Source organism: Bactrocera neohumeralis, chromosome 6 (assembly GCF_024586455.1).
Source record: "Bactrocera neohumeralis isolate Rockhampton chromosome 6, APGP_CSIRO_Bneo_wtdbg2-racon-allhic-juicebox.fasta_v2, whole genome shotgun sequence".
Taxonomy (NCBI): Eukaryota; Metazoa; Arthropoda; class Insecta; order Diptera; family Tephritidae; genus Bactrocera; species Bactrocera neohumeralis.
In genome coordinates, this window is record NC_065923.1 from 54,740,149 (window position 1) to 54,756,057 (window position 15,909).

Genomic DNA, 15,909 nt, shown 5'->3' on the forward strand with positions numbered 1-15,909 from the left:
CCCAAATTTAAAAATATAAGTATTAGAAAAGAGTTACCGTGGCGATCGGCCGAGCGGGTCGGCTAGGCTGCAACATAGTATGCGATGTATCCGCATTACACCACGGAAGGCGCCGCAATCGTGTGCGTAGTTGAATATATGTATGTGTGTAAATAACGATGATCCCAACTGATCTACCAACCTCATTTAAACGACGTCAATTTCCTGTAAAAACTTCTTTAACTATTGACAAATCCCAAAGGCAAACCTTCGAATTAGCAGAGATCGACCTACGAACAAAGGCTTTGGCATATCGTTTGTAAAACTTGTTACAAACATTAGAAGTAAAAATAAACTAATCAAATATTAAGAAAAAACTAAATAATACAAGATATATATATCCGATTTTTTTTATAATTTTTAAATAGTAATATCACTCACAGTGAAAACTATGTAAGTATTTGTGTCAAAATTCATAACTTGAAATGTTAACCTATGCAAATCGCTAGTAGTGAAATAAATTAACCGGTTTCTACAAACCACACAACTCGGTAAGAAGATCGATAAAGAATGTCAGCATACCTTAGTTCACTTGGTTAAAGGATTGCAAGGGATTCGTCGAGCACTGCCTAAATTTTATAAAGATTTTGTGAAATTTTCAAAGGAAAATATTCAAACCTCGGCCATTACGACGTAATTTCTGGCAGTCCCTCGAAAAACAGGCGCCTCCGCGTAGACAGAAAAACTTTCTACAAGATCATCAAAAGTAAAAAAAAATGCCAGGTTTTATTAAGGAAATAAAGTAGGTATTAGAAAAAGAGAAACAAAAAAGTCAAAATTGTATTTTTTGCATACGTTTCCACAAAAAAATTGAAATTTAGGTGAAAATATTAGGTCTACAACTTTGCTTCCGCCGTTTTTTTTTGTAAATTTAAGGCTTTATTGTATAAAAACGGTCCAAAAGTGTTTTCCGTTATTCCCTCAAAAAGCAATGCTTAATTAACACACGAAATGCTTTATGATCCATTTTTTTGTAAACTAACACAAGTTGCTTTACAAAAATTCTATACTTTTTTAATACCTAATGGAAATCATATAGATGATAGAAGTAGAGTAATAGTATGATCTATGTATGTATGTGTCAGCCTCAGTAAAGCGTGGACGGGTCCTCAGCCGCACTTTTCTTGGAATTAAAAAAGAAAAGCAAAATTTCCCGCAAATGTCGAGAATTCGGCTCAAAAAGTGACATTTTCAGTTGAGAATAAGTTTGGGATGCAAACAGATCTCTACAAATATTTTGTTGGGTTACATAATGTTGACACAAATGTTCAAGATCGATATAAAACGATTTAATCGACCAGTGCTTGACCCTAGAGACATCTCGATATCATCTCGATATCGACGTTTTAGTTTTCTTAAATGGTTGTAATCGAAAAAAAACATCCTTCATTCAAGACCTTGTAAATTATATCACGAAGACCTGTGTAAAATGTGGTTAAGATCGGTTGAGTATTTCCAGAGAAATCTTGACAACCGACTTTGAAAATAAAGCTTCCAGAAAAACGCGTTTTAAGTGACGGCATAGCTGACCTCGAGCGCGCAACTTTTCAAAGCTGTATCTACAATATTTTAGAGATGTTATAGAACTAAATCAGACAATAAAAAAATTGTATTTCTTGAAGTCGTGAAACTCCTTAAGAGAACCCAGAAAAAAGTTCAGTACTTATTTTCTTCCAGAAAACAAATCAATAAAAGACAGAAAAGTGAAACTTGTATGACAGAAAGTTCTCTCTGCCATTCTGCATATGTATGTGTGCGTCGTAACACGAAGCGATGGAGCTGATCGAATCGATAATAAATCATGGTATAGTACTGCATATATACATATGTATATATTATAAATATCAAGTAATACGAAACTGCAAACTTAACGAGGCTAAAAAATCAGAAGAAATATTTGGTTAAACTGGGGGCTAAACCACGTGTGAACGCAGGACCATCACGAAGTCAGGGAAAAACAAGAAAAAACGTTAACGTCGGCTGCACGGAAGCTAATATACCCTTCACAGTGCACAAGTGCATTTCTTTCAGTAAGTAAGTGTCCAGCTTGTATGGCAGCTATATGCTATAGTTAACCGATCAGAACAATTTCTTCGGAGATTACTTTGTTGCCTTAGAAAATAATCTATACCAAATTTCGTTAATGTATCTTGTCAAATGCAAAAGTTTTCCATACAAGCACTAGATTCCAATCGTTCAGTTTGTATGGCAGCTATATGTTATAGTTGTCCAATATCGGCAGTTCCGACAAATGAGCAGCTTCTTGAAGAGAAAATGACGTTTACAAAATTTCAAAACGATATCTTAAAAACTGAGGGCCTAGTTCGTATATATACAGACAAACAGACGGACAGACAAACGGACAGTCAGACAAACAGACAGCCATGGCTAAATCGACTCAACTCAACATACTGATCAATTATATATATACTTTATAGGGTGAGACGAGTTGACATCCGGATGTACATATGTCTGTCCGTCCGTCTGTTCAATCTATAACTTAAGTACAAATTGAGATACCGTTATGACACGTTTTACTCCGCAAAAAGTGAAGACGAGTTCATAGATGGCCGTAATCGGCCCACTGCCACGTCCTCAAAACGCCATGAATCAAAACTTAAAAAACTCTATAACAAATTTTGAAAAAATGGGCATGGCCCCGTCGTCTAAGAGGTTCAATGTACATACATATCTCACAAACCACTGAAGCTATATCAACCAAGCTGGCTCACAACAAATGTTCGAAAGTGTAAGATAAGTTGAAATCGGATTATAGTCTCGCCCACTACAACCACTACATTCTATCCAACACAATTTTAAATTCCATCTTATCCTTTGAGTATGCAAATCAAGCACCAATGAATATATCGGGCTAAAAGTTATGTTACTTATTCATAAAATTGCTTGAAAATATGTTTTCAAGTAAACCTGAACAATGTCTAAATCAATGCAATCAGTCCGTCTCTTTTTCTAGCCACAAATTTGGCATATGTACTATATATATGATTTCCGACTTTCCACCGTACAGATTGGTAATTGATGAGTTTTAATTAAATAAACAAGTTTCCTTGAAAATTATGTGGTTTACTACTGAAAGTTAATTAACTTAGCCAAGACCTTGGTCTAAACCTCATATCCCTAATATAATATAAAGAATTTCGATTCTCTGGTTGACATTGTCCATTTTAGTCTCTTTGGTTGAGTTTATATCTGATAGTGTCTTGAGCATATTAAAACATTTAGTTCACAGTATTGTAAAACTTTTATACTACAATATTTGTATAGAAAATGCGTCGCTGGTAATTAAATTTATAGCCTAAATCTTACCAGAAGTTTTACACACCATCTATTTACACAAAATAAAAAGAGTGTGTTAACAACATAATTATACCCTAAAGCGTTCTAGAAATTCAAACACCCCTACCCCGCTTTCATTCAGTTCAAGCACATATGTTGCAAAGTGCAGCGCAAAGCCTGAGAATGAATCCACCCTTACAAACTGTTTGGCTACCGTTCGTCAGTTCCGTAAGCTGTAATTGGAGAAATCAAAACACAATCAACCGAAAGGAAAACAAAAACGAGCGTGAAATGTAATAATAGGATTCTCAATAGATTTGAATTGAAAAGCAAACATTTAAACAAATGCGATTACAACTGCATTCAATTACAGTCTTCTCGCCTCGCCTGTACGGTAGCTGTGTGAAGGGCCGTTAGAAAGGGCGGGTAACCTGTTTGGCATGTTTACTTTCCCTCAGCATTGCTTAATTGCGGGTGCAGAATGATGGCTCTCCATTTAAGTCGCTTGTTATCGTGGTTGGAACAAATCAAAATGTTTATAGAATTAGACCACACAATTATTTTAACGGTTCACTTAAGCTTTTTCTCCGTTTTTTTTCTCTTTTCTTCTCTATAGACCGGCCAAATGGATGTACCGAAATTCGCGCTAGATCGCAGCTCGTACCTGAGCTCCGCAGCCACAGCTGGCACGCTGTACGAGACCTCGAAAGCTGCCCAAGCGAGTGCCGCCTACAGCGCCTACTTGGACCCCAGCGTCCTTACAAAGGCATATTTCGACTCCAAAATGTATCAAGATCGTGCTGCCAACTATGCCTTTGACATTTCGAAAATCTACGGTGCCCAACAGCATGGCACATCGGCGGCTGCCGCTGCAGTGGCGCATCAACAGCAACAGCAACACTTGCTCAATGGTCTAGGTATAGGCAGCTCACATCAGAATAGCAGCAACAATAATAACAACCATACAACAGCGAATAACAATCTGGACGAACGCGACAATACACCGCATTTAGACAGCAGCAGTGGCGCCGGTGGTGGAGTTCCAATTGGTGTGGCGGATTCTAAGCCACATCTACACTCGCCAACGGACGCACAACTTGACTATTCACAATACGCACAGTACGGACAAGTTGGTGGAGCCGCCGTTGGTTTGGGTGGTGGCGTGGTTAGCAACGGCGGTTTGGGTGGCATTGGCTCGGGTAGCGGACCCGGCGTAACTGGTGCTGGTGGCGATTTTCGACGTCCGCTCACAGTCATATTTTGACCACCATCCGTCGAGAGTGAGGAACTCAACCTGTCCATGACGAACTAGAATTGGAAAAAGTGAGGTTATAAGCATAAGAACATATAGTGAATCAAAAAAACTTGTACAGCGAGATGGTTTCAAACTTTTGAGATGCATCCAAAAGTGTTAAAAATGCCTTTTTACACATTTTCATAATTTAAATTTTTTTATTTCATTGCCATTCTAACTTCTTCTTTACTGCCATTGTAACTCACGAACAATTTTTTTTGCTTATTTAAATGAAATTTTTTTTTTAAGATACAGATTTCCTCAAAAAAATATACACACATACATTGTATATCTAAATTAACTCCATTTTCCAAACAAACAAATTCGACATACATTTGCATAGCTGGGCAGCCACCTCCATGCGAAAGTCTTATTTAATTTTTTGTATAGTGATGATCTGTACGTTTAGCTCTTCTTATGTCATACAAATCGACGCTGATTCAAATAAATTAAATAAAATTAAAATTAAATACTCATCGGTAAAAATTACAGAATCACAAAATTCGGTATCACGGTGTATACACTTTTTATAGGCAACGTTTCGTAATATTTCTCTATATACGTATATAGTATACGCTCTAAAATCGGGCGAAAGCAAGAAGTTCCAAGCAGTTTGAGGTTGGACTTTTGCAATAGTAGCTTTCTCCAACTCCTTGGCATTAACGACAGCGGATATTTTGGGGTGTTCCTGATACTCCGTTCCACTACCAAGACGTCTTTTGTTTCCTTGCCAATTTCGACTCCAGATTCTGTGAATCCAAAGATATTTGTTTATTCACCATGTTTTCTTCAAAATATACAACCCCAAAATTCGTTCATCAAAAACACACATAATTTTGACTATACGTTTATAAAACAAAACAATAATATCGGTACGTACTAGAATTTAATTTAAAGTGTTGTCTACGTAATTGCAAAAGTCTTTTTGACTGCCAAAAACCAGATAAAATTCGAGATAATTGTTAAAATGTTTATAAAAATACAAAAACTGCATAAGATTCCGATACTGTTGTTCTAGGTTACAGCTTAAAAGCTGAAATAGTTTAAAAGAAAAGTCCATTCAAAGTCAAAACATCTATCTGTACAAGTTTTTTTTGTTTCACTGTATATACAAATGTATGCGTTTCAGCGATAACCGTAAATCGTACGAATATTTCACAACAACGGTTTTATTTCTAGAATCTTAGTACATAGCTGCATATACAAGTATAAAATAAACGAATATCTAACAAATACTTGACTAAATAAAAGTAATTGTAGAAAAATCTGTGGAAGTACTTAAGCAGAAGGTCGAATTTTTTACAGGACTGTAGCAAAAAAAAAAAGAGTTTAGGCCTTGGTTTGGTTTGAGGTGGATTTTAAAATGTCATGTGTAAAAATTATATGTAAGTGAAAATAGATATTAAAGTGTTACAAAGTTGATCGATTCACACAAAGTTGGCAGGTTCATATGTGAACGAGTGTCTAAACAGAGCTCAACGCGGATAAGATTCCCTAGGAGGTTGAACAATACTGTAACATCTTAACTGTCAAACTGAAAAATTATAAAAAAGTGTTAAGTGAATTAATATACTTGTGGTATTATGTTCAAAAGTATATTTAATGCGTAGATACGTTACCTTACATTTGTCAGGAGACAGTAAGGCATGCTTCTTTTGCAATTGTTAATAATATTTTAGTTTTTCTAGCATCTATTTTGTAAGTTTAGCGCACAAATAAGAATGGGTGGTAGATATTTTTGATTAAGGAGTTAGACCAGCAAGGATTTTCACAAAATCGAAACTTCCTTTAGCTTAATCAATCAACTATAATGTCAAATCGGACGACGATCATCGAAGACTTTTCCACGTAACCACTTGAATAAATTAACTGTAGCTCTGCAATAACATTATTTATTAATGTTTTTTATTATTGCAATCAGAAATTGAATAATTTTTTTCAAACCCACCATTTAACGAAAAATTTATGACGTAAGTTCCTTTCTTTTATAACGTTTCTTAGAATCAGCTTCGACCGCAAAGGCCCTCTTAAAAAGCTGGTTGCGAAGGTTAGCACAGCTGCCGTGCAATATAAAAAAATAAACTTAGATGCGTGTTCATGATTCGTTTCTTGTTTCCTTACTCTGAGAAATATTGGTCAAAACTTGGCTCTTTTTTAGGTCTCTTAACTGGCCTAACCCCTTAAACATTTACATTAAGTCAGTTTTTCAATCGTTTTACGTGAAAATAAAAGAGTTTCATGGAGTTTAAGCAGCCACATAGAAACTTATATTTATGTTTAAATTAATAACATTTTGCTAAATTTTTTCAATTTTTATTTTTTTTTTATTTAATGTTTGTTTTAAAATTTTGACAAGGCATTGGGCTAAAGGAAAATAAATAGTATTAATAACCTGGGTTTGTTGAAGTCTTTTGATAGAACATCATGCACAGAACTGTAAAAATGTGTTGAGTTGTTGAGATTATTTCGAAATGTGTAGAACTTACAATTTGTGACGGACATACATACATACATATTAATAATACAGTACGATATAAATTTTAAGTAAATAAATAAGAAATCAATACCATTAAGCATTTAATAATAAAAGAAGTATGAATAAAATTGTTTAAATAATAATAGAGAAATGAAAAACCAAGAAAAAGTCGATAGCACTAAGCAGAGTTAATAAGCTACAAATATAAAGCAAATACGAATTAGTAAATGTTAATAAATAGAAATGCATAGCATAATTAATATTAAAATAAATGTGCAAACTCACACACACATTGAATCTAACGATGTGGCCATTGTAATTAAAATATTATTATCAATAAAAAATATGCAAATTCATAGGTCTTTCTATGTCAGTCATGTAATCCTAAGTACGCAACAACATTTTCAACCACTGAGTACAATTGACGGTGACATAAAATAAATATGTATACATATTTATGTAAATATAAACATATCTACACATGTACACGCATATATGTATCTGGAATTAACTTAAATTAATAGCAAGCCAATCTTTCACACAATACGCTCGATAGAACCTTATATGCGATGTTGAGGAGGCTAATCCCACGGTAGTTGGCGCAGATTGTGGGGTCTCCTTTTTTATGGATTGGGCATAGCACACTTAAATTCCAATCGTTGGGCATGCTTTCGTCCGACCATATTTTACAAAGAAGCTGATGCATGCACCTTATCAGTTCTTCGCCGCCGTGTTTGAATAGCTCGGCCGGCAATCCGTCGGCCCCTGCCGCTTGTTGTTCTTCTTGTCAACAAACTGATTGGACCTTATCAGTGTGGCTTTAGACCTGGCAAATCAACAACCGACCAGATATTCACCATGAGTCAAATCTTGGAAAAGACCCGTGAAAGAAGAATCGACACACACCACCTCTTCGTCGATTTCAAAGCTGCTTTCGACAGCACGAAAAGGAGCTGCCTCTATGCCGCGATGTCTGAATTTGGTACTAATACGGCTGTGTAAACTGACGTTGAGTAACACCAAAAGCTCCGTCAGGATCGGGAAGGACCTCTCCGAGCCGTTCGATACCAAACGAGGTTTCAGACAAGGCGATTCCCTATCGTGCGACTTTTCAACCTGCTTTTGGAGAAAATAGTTCGAGCCGCAGAACTAAATAGAGAAGGTACCATCTTCTATAAGAGTGTACAGCTGTTGGCGTATGCCGATGATATTGATATCATCGGCCTCAACACCCGCGCCGTTAGTTCTGCTTTCTCCAGGCTGGACAAGGAAGCACAGAAAATGGGTCTGGCAGTGAACGAGGGCAAGACGAAATATCTCCTGTCATCAAACAAACAGTCGTCGCATTCGCGACTTGGCTCTCACGTCACTGTTGACAGTCATAACTTTGAAGTCGTAGATAATTTCGTCTATCTTGGAACCAGCGTAAACACCACCAACAACGTCAGCCTAGAAATCCAACGCAGGATAACTCTTGCCAACAGGCTGCGGACTGAGTAGGCAATTGAGAAGCAAAGTCCTCTCTCGACAAACAAAAACCAAACTCTATAAGTCACTCATAATTCCCGTCCTGCTGTATGGTGCAGAGTCTTGGACGATGTCAACAACGGATGAGTCGAGAAAAGTTCTGCGAAAGATTTATGGTCCTTTGCGCGTTAGCCACGGCGAATACCGCATTCGATGGAACGATGAGCTGTACGAGATATACGACGACATTGACACAGTTCAGCGAATTAAAAGACAGCGGCTACGCTGGCTAGGTCATGTTGTCCGGATGGACGAAAACACTCCAGCTCTGAAAATATTCGACGCAGTACCCGCCGGGGGAAGCAGAGGAAGAGGAAGACCTCCACTCCGTTGGAAGGATCAAGTGGAGAAGGACCTGGCTTCGCTTTGAATTTCCAATTTACCCCAAACAGTGAAAAGAAGAAATGACTGGCGCGCTGTTGTTAACTTTCGCCTATAATCGCTTAAGCGGTTTCTACGCCAATTAAGAAGAAGAAGAATAGCAAGCCAATGTGAAACGTTTGCCACAAAGGCATTGGCAAAATTATTAACCCGCTGCGTGCAAACCGCAGCTCAAACAGCACTCCAGCCAACTCAAGTGAGCGAAAGTAAAGCGTTTCCTCATTTTTTTTTACTTCTGCATTTGCTCATATTTTGTGCCTTCTGTCACCAGAGTTGTTTGCGCTGTGACAAAAAAGCAAAAATCATAATTATGAACATTGCAGCGCAAAGAGAAAATCAACCCTTAAATGGCTAAAATAGTTGTTTTATTTTTATTTTAATTGCTATTTGGTTCTTTTGAGGATACAGTCAAAACGAAACGTGCGCCACTTAGCGGATCGAGCAGGTAAAAGTAATTGGAAAATAGCACTAATTGCAATTTGCGCCAATTTGAACGCGCTTCAACTACTCTGGCTTTGAGTATCCTCTCGGTGGCACACAGTTTGCCTAAACGACACAACACTCCCAATGCCCCCACGGCGCGCTCCTCAGGTAATGAGTAATGAGCAATTAACTCAAATCATCGTGCTTCGTTTCGTCGCAATTGGTAGCTTGAAAGCGTTGACACCTTCGCGGCTCGGTGAGATGGGAATGCTGGAATTAGTTTAATTGAAAAGCCCTCAAATTCTTGACTTATGACTCTTATACAAGTATACATATGTATATATGTGCAAATATATGCTCATAGTACCAAGCAAACTCGTAGGTTTGTTAAAAAAATTGCGTGAGTTACAACGACAGAATGCCAGCTCGGTATATTCCAGAAGGAATCAAAGCTCAGACGTGTTCCTCTACATGGATTAAAAAAATAAGATATATTTTCCTCCTATGCCCAGAAAAGGAACTATTATATGTATGTATGTATGTAGATAAATCGCATATATTAAAGAAGGAAGGAAGGAAATCTATTGTTCGGTTACATTGAAGCTACAATTCCCTTCACAAATACAAAAGGTTCCTTAGAAAACCGATCCGATCGTTAAGTTTGTATGTGAGCTATATGCTATATTGATCCGATCTGAACAATTTCATTTCATCGGACTGAATTAACGGGTAATCCAAGTAGGGGTACCTTTTTCAATAGCCTTTTTGACAGATTACGCATGAGTCGTGTCAAGTAGTCATGTTATTTTTGTTACTTTTGTTCAGTATTGTTTGGCATTTCATTAGGGAAGGATTTATGCCTGAATAACGTTTACAAATCGTTCAACTTTATTACGAAAATTCACGTTCAACTTATGGTCAACTTAATCGGCCTATTGAGCGTATATTCGCAACACCATCACCCACCTTGAGACCCAGCACTCATTATTGGATAATATTGGACCGAATATACGACTTCCAGCATGCAGTGAAGAAAGTATGGCAGCCGTAGCTGAGAGTGTACACGAAGACCGTGGAGAGTCGATTCGGCGATTCGAACTGACGTACGTTGGCGCATTTTGATCTTAAATCGAAAGCGTACAGAATACAGCTTGTGCAAAAACTGAAGTCAGTTGACCTTCCCAAGCGACATCGCTTCGCTCTATGGGCTCGTGAAAAGTTCCAAGAAAATCCGACGTTTTCGACCCAAATTTTGTTCAGAGGTTAGGCTCATTTCTGGCTCAATGGTTATGTAAAAAAGCAAAATTGTTGCATTTGGGACGAAGAGCAACCTGAAAATATTTAAGAGCTGCCATTTCATCCAAAAAAGCAACGGTTTGTGAACTATTGGAATCATACATATTTCTTCAAAAATGATGCCGGTGAAATCGTAACCGTCAATGGCGACCGATATGGCGCCAGAATAACTATTTGATGCCACTACCCACACATCGTATCAGTCAATGGATTCATTAAGATAACACTTCGGTGAGCAGATAATTTCACGTTTTGGGCCGGTTGATTGGCCACCAAGGTCCTGTGGGATGTATCAGTTCGTGTAGCACAATAATGGTTCTCACGCTAGTTAATTTTAACATCAAGTAAAAATGAGTCGAAAGAATATATTTTTGAGCTGCACCGAAATGTGTTCTCTTTATTAATACACACAAAAACACATTTTTATGATTCAAAATACACTTTATTATTCAGTATAATCTCCCTGAACATTAATACACTTGCTCCGACGATCCTCCAATCTGTGGATCCCATCCCTGAAGTGAGAATCTGGAAGGACCTCTTCATTTGATGAAAAACGCTTGCCACGCATATATTTTTTGAGTTCTGGAAACAAATGGAAGTCGCTGGGGGCCAAATCTGGTGAATACGGTGGCTGTTTCAACAATTCGAACTTTAATTCATGGATTTTAGCCATTATCAAAATGCTCTTGTGACTCGGTGCATTGTCCTGAAAAAAAAATCGGCAAACCGGATATTTTTACACGAATTTTTTCCTTCAACTGATCCAAAAGGTTGCAATAACATTCAGAATTAATTGTTTTACCAGTTTGCAAATAATCCAAAAACAAAATTCCTCTCGCATCCCAAAAACTGATGCCATAACCTTCTTGGTCGATTTTCGGACACAAACTCGTTTCGAAGCCGAACAAACAGGTTCACACCAGTCTTTAGCCTCTTGTTTTGTTTCAGAATCATGGTGATAGACCCAAGTCTCATTCATAGTGATGAATTGATGCGCAAAATCCACTTTTTCCTTTTTAAAACGCTCAAAACGTACGGCACCCATTATGCACACAGCTTTCTAAAACCCGAGATTTCACTTAAAATATGCCTCACACTGCCTAATGAGATGTGTAGAGCCTCTACTAAATCTCTCTCTCAGTCAATCGACGAACTTCCAGAACCATATCCTGTATTTTGGCTATGATTTCTTGTGTTGATGCGCTTTTTGGACGTCCTTCACGTGGATCGTCTTCAAGGCTTGTACGACCACGTTTAAATTCAGTAACCCATTTTCATACTGTTCTAATTGTATAAAAACTTTATCACTACACGATATTCAATTTTTCCTATTGTAAAAAATACTCTGACACGGCGACACTAAATGGCTTGTAAACAAGGAATGAATTGACTGATTGAAATGAAACTTCACATACGTTCATATGAAGAGTGTAGCAACAAAACAAAAAAAATTGGGCTGGTAGCAACGCGCTCTCTTATCGAACGACAAAACTTATTGAACAACCTGGTATTTTGGGTTAGGAGAATACCTGGACTTATCGCTTTAACCTTTGACATAACTCAAGTATATTGGGGAACATGTTTCATTTTGGGAATATAACTCGCACTTAACGGTCAATATCACATTCTGTACAGAGTCTGCTAAATTAAGGAAAATATATACATATACATACATATATGTATATAAATATATGGGAACGGGGTAATTCAGTAACCAGATATTTATGAAAACCTTTTATTAGTATATGGAAGCTAAGAGGCATACACTGTTATAAGAACAACTGAAGAAATTCATTATCATATCTCGATTTATGACCGATATGTGCGATATGAAGTCAACCAAAAGTTCGAAAATATTTATATTTATGTATATTTGTATATGAGTTTCATTGTTTATGATCGAGATTATCTGCTATTTTCGGTAAAAAGCCAGTCAAAGGCACTCAGGTCCACATATTCAATATCTGGGAGCTTGATAAATTATGTTAATATTTCAAACATTTTGAGACGTTAGATGTCATATCTTATTTTATTTGTAAAAAGTTTTCTCCCAATAACTTCATTCTGCTTTATTTGTATACTGTAAAATGAAGAAATTGGGGGGGAATTTTAAAATTTGGTATTCTCTTGCTCTTGCAAACCCTTTGCACGGTGCACGAATTTCAGCATGATACTGTCTCAAGTCTTTAAATTTGAGATTTTGAGTTAGAGACAATTTTTGTGACTTGAGACGATTTTGCTATTCTGTAAGTGACAGTCACAAAATCTATTACATTTCATTATTCAGAGATGTTTTTAAACTTGAATGAAATAAATATGTCGATAACAAATATTAAATTTTCTATAACATAGTCAAAAAACATAATTATCAATAAAAATAAAAATTATGTTATCTTTGTTTCATAATATTTACGAAATTTATGTAAAATTTATTTATTTTTAACCTTTTCGTGTTTGAGTTGCTTACAAAATAGAAAATAACTACAAACGATTAATATCTGTGATGATCTCTATTCAGTATATTCAAAATGGCAGACAAGAGTTCTTTTTGGTTTTGTGACCTGCTAACTACCAGGTCTCAAGTTTGAGTCAATATTTTGAGACTAACGCTAGAGACTGTTTAGTGAATAGTAACCAGTTACAAATTGAGATTTTACCTCAAAATGTCACAAATAGAGACTAGAGACTGGTTACAGAATCCCGCTAAAAGACATATTTCGCCGTTAAATTTTTGAGGAAGGTAAGTTTTGAATAGATTTTATAATTTCTATTTAAATTATAAAGCTTTGTTACAGTTTTTTGTTAAGAATGAATGCAGAAGGTGCGCTAATTCACAATAGTCATTCTCATAAAATAACCGAATCAGCCGTTCATACATATATCACTAGATCTGCAATGGGTGCTCTCTTGGCCTTACATATTTCGGTATAGGATTTTTGCATTTCATGTCATCGTGCAATCTTGCAAGAGCACAAAAATCACCCTACAGTGTTGAATTCAATCCCTTCAGAAATAGTGGACTTTTTTCAAAGTTATAGTGACGACATTAATATTTTAATGAAGCAAAAAATTTTATATAATAATTTTTTATAGCATTATCTCATTTAAACTAATAAATGCACACATTAATTAATATAATATTCGTTCTCTTTGGATTGAGATCCGCTTTTTGATGGCCAATGCAATGAAATAATCCCAAGTGTTCCTTAAAATTTCAAATCTCAGATGTCAAAATTAACGAATTAACTTAAACCAAATGGAAGAGTGAAAACTCTTCATTATCTAAGTTGCCGAGCGGGAACGATAGCAAGGTGCAGAACTATTCTAAAACATAGGGCTTGGCTTCCCACCCTTTCCATTATACGAGTAATATTTATATATTTTTCAACGCTCATTGACCCCTCTAATAGTAAAATTAAGTCCGATTTGTACTTGGAAATGCAACCCTATATCATTATATAGGGTGTATGTTTCACAGCATTAAGAGTGCAATTTTCTGCGAATCGTTTACCACGTCTGTGGCGAACGGCTTGATAATCATCAGGCCTTATAAGGTTAAACTTCGACTCGTCAAAAAACCTTCTGGTTTCTCAAAATATTGAGACCTGGTAGTTAGCAGTCACAAAACTAAAAAGAACTCTTGTTGCCATTTAATTTGAATAACATCAAAGATAACGATTGTCAATATGCTTTTCTTTAATTTTTCAAATATTATGAAACAAAGTCACATATATTTTTATTTGCATTGATAATTATGTTTTTTGACTATGATTTTAATATTTGTTATCGACATTAGCATTCCCATACCGTTAGGTCTCATTTTGCGCTGTTCGAGTTAGATCGCACGGTAAACTTCGACTCGTCAAAAACCTTCTGGTTTGCGTCCATATCATTTGTACTAAATGATTTCATTTTTCTGCAACTTTTTTACCGATTTTCATCTGTTTTCTTACGGCTACGTTTTAAAATCGGTAGTAGTTAGCACTGTCTTCTCTTAAGCTAGTGCTTCTTGTTCTTCCTGAAGTTTTCTTTCTACTAGATCTCCAGTTTGACGATACTTTTTCAAAACACGTCGCACTGACCTTTCGTTAAAATGTAATGTTGCAAATAACAGCTTTTTGTGAGAATGAAAGCTGCGTTTGCTTAGGCATGATTTTACTAATCACACAAGAGAATCTTTTGAAATTAACGAAATGTAAAGCAATATTTCTAAAAAGTTCCCTTCACAGCCGTATGTCCGCTATCTGGGAACCGTGCAAGAATGATGAAGACGAAAAAGAGTCGCTTTTGATTGACGTTGATTGCATTAGATATGTGACGACATTGCTAAAAGTCCTTCTTCAGATAACATTCGAAAATGTAAACGAGATCATCATCCGTTCGGAAATCAGGTATATACCAGAGTATATACTTTATTATTTTTCCAAAATTAAAATATCATTTATATAAACAAAAATTTCTTTCTTGCCATTATTTTCGATTTTTTTATTAACACGTTCGCGGACGCAAAAAATTTTAGGGAGCTGTAAAAATATACAGGCAATTATTTTTGAAACTAGTTGTAATATCCGAAATCTAATTAGACATATATTATAAAAGTAGTCAGAAGATCGTATTTTAACCGTTATATACAATGAATGCTATAGCATCCACGACGATATAGAAAATATTTTTCAACCAGAATGACGTGAGGAAATTTGTGAATACACGGAGAAAAGATAAAATAATATGAAAGTATCTAATGAACCAATTGGTCATTATTTTGAAATGTGAATTAATTACAAAAACTTAAGATTGTATAAAATTAAATGAATAAAAATTGGCTTTAAAATTTGAATGCTATAGCATTCACGTCATTTTGCATCAGTATGAAAATGAATGCTATAGCATTCACGTCCGCGAACGTGTTAAGGTTAGTTTTTTGACAGATGTGAGGTTTAGAACATTTTTTCTGACTGAAAAGTGTGTAACAAAAAGTGGTTTTGATATAAGTTAATTTAAAGAGTACGTCGTTTAGCGACATCTATGTCCCAATATGTTAATGAATAGAGAAGACGCAAATGTTGGATCAAGTTCGTTTAAGTACTAAATTGTAGTTTTCATATAGGGAACATCGAAAAATATTGCTTTTAGGAGCAAAATACACCATGCAAAGAGAGAAATGTGTAAAAAG

At 35.9% G+C, this 15,909-nt stretch overlaps 1 protein-coding gene across 2 annotated transcripts in view; it reads left to right on the forward strand.

The window, feature by feature from the left end:
* Positions 1 to 5,863, forward strand: part of LOC126762296 (SOX domain-containing protein dichaete) — a 74,095-nt gene extending 68,232 nt beyond the window's left edge. For both annotated transcript variants that reach the window (XM_050478969.1, XM_050478971.1), the window contains one exon: positions 3,953 to 5,863. In XM_050478969.1, the coding sequence (XP_050334926.1) occupies positions 3,953 to 4,600 (648 nt within the window). In that variant the 3' untranslated portion in view covers positions 4,601 to 5,863. The remainder of the gene's footprint in view (positions 1 to 3,952) is intronic.
* The last annotated feature ends 10,046 nt before the right edge of the window (positions 5,864 to 15,909 follow it).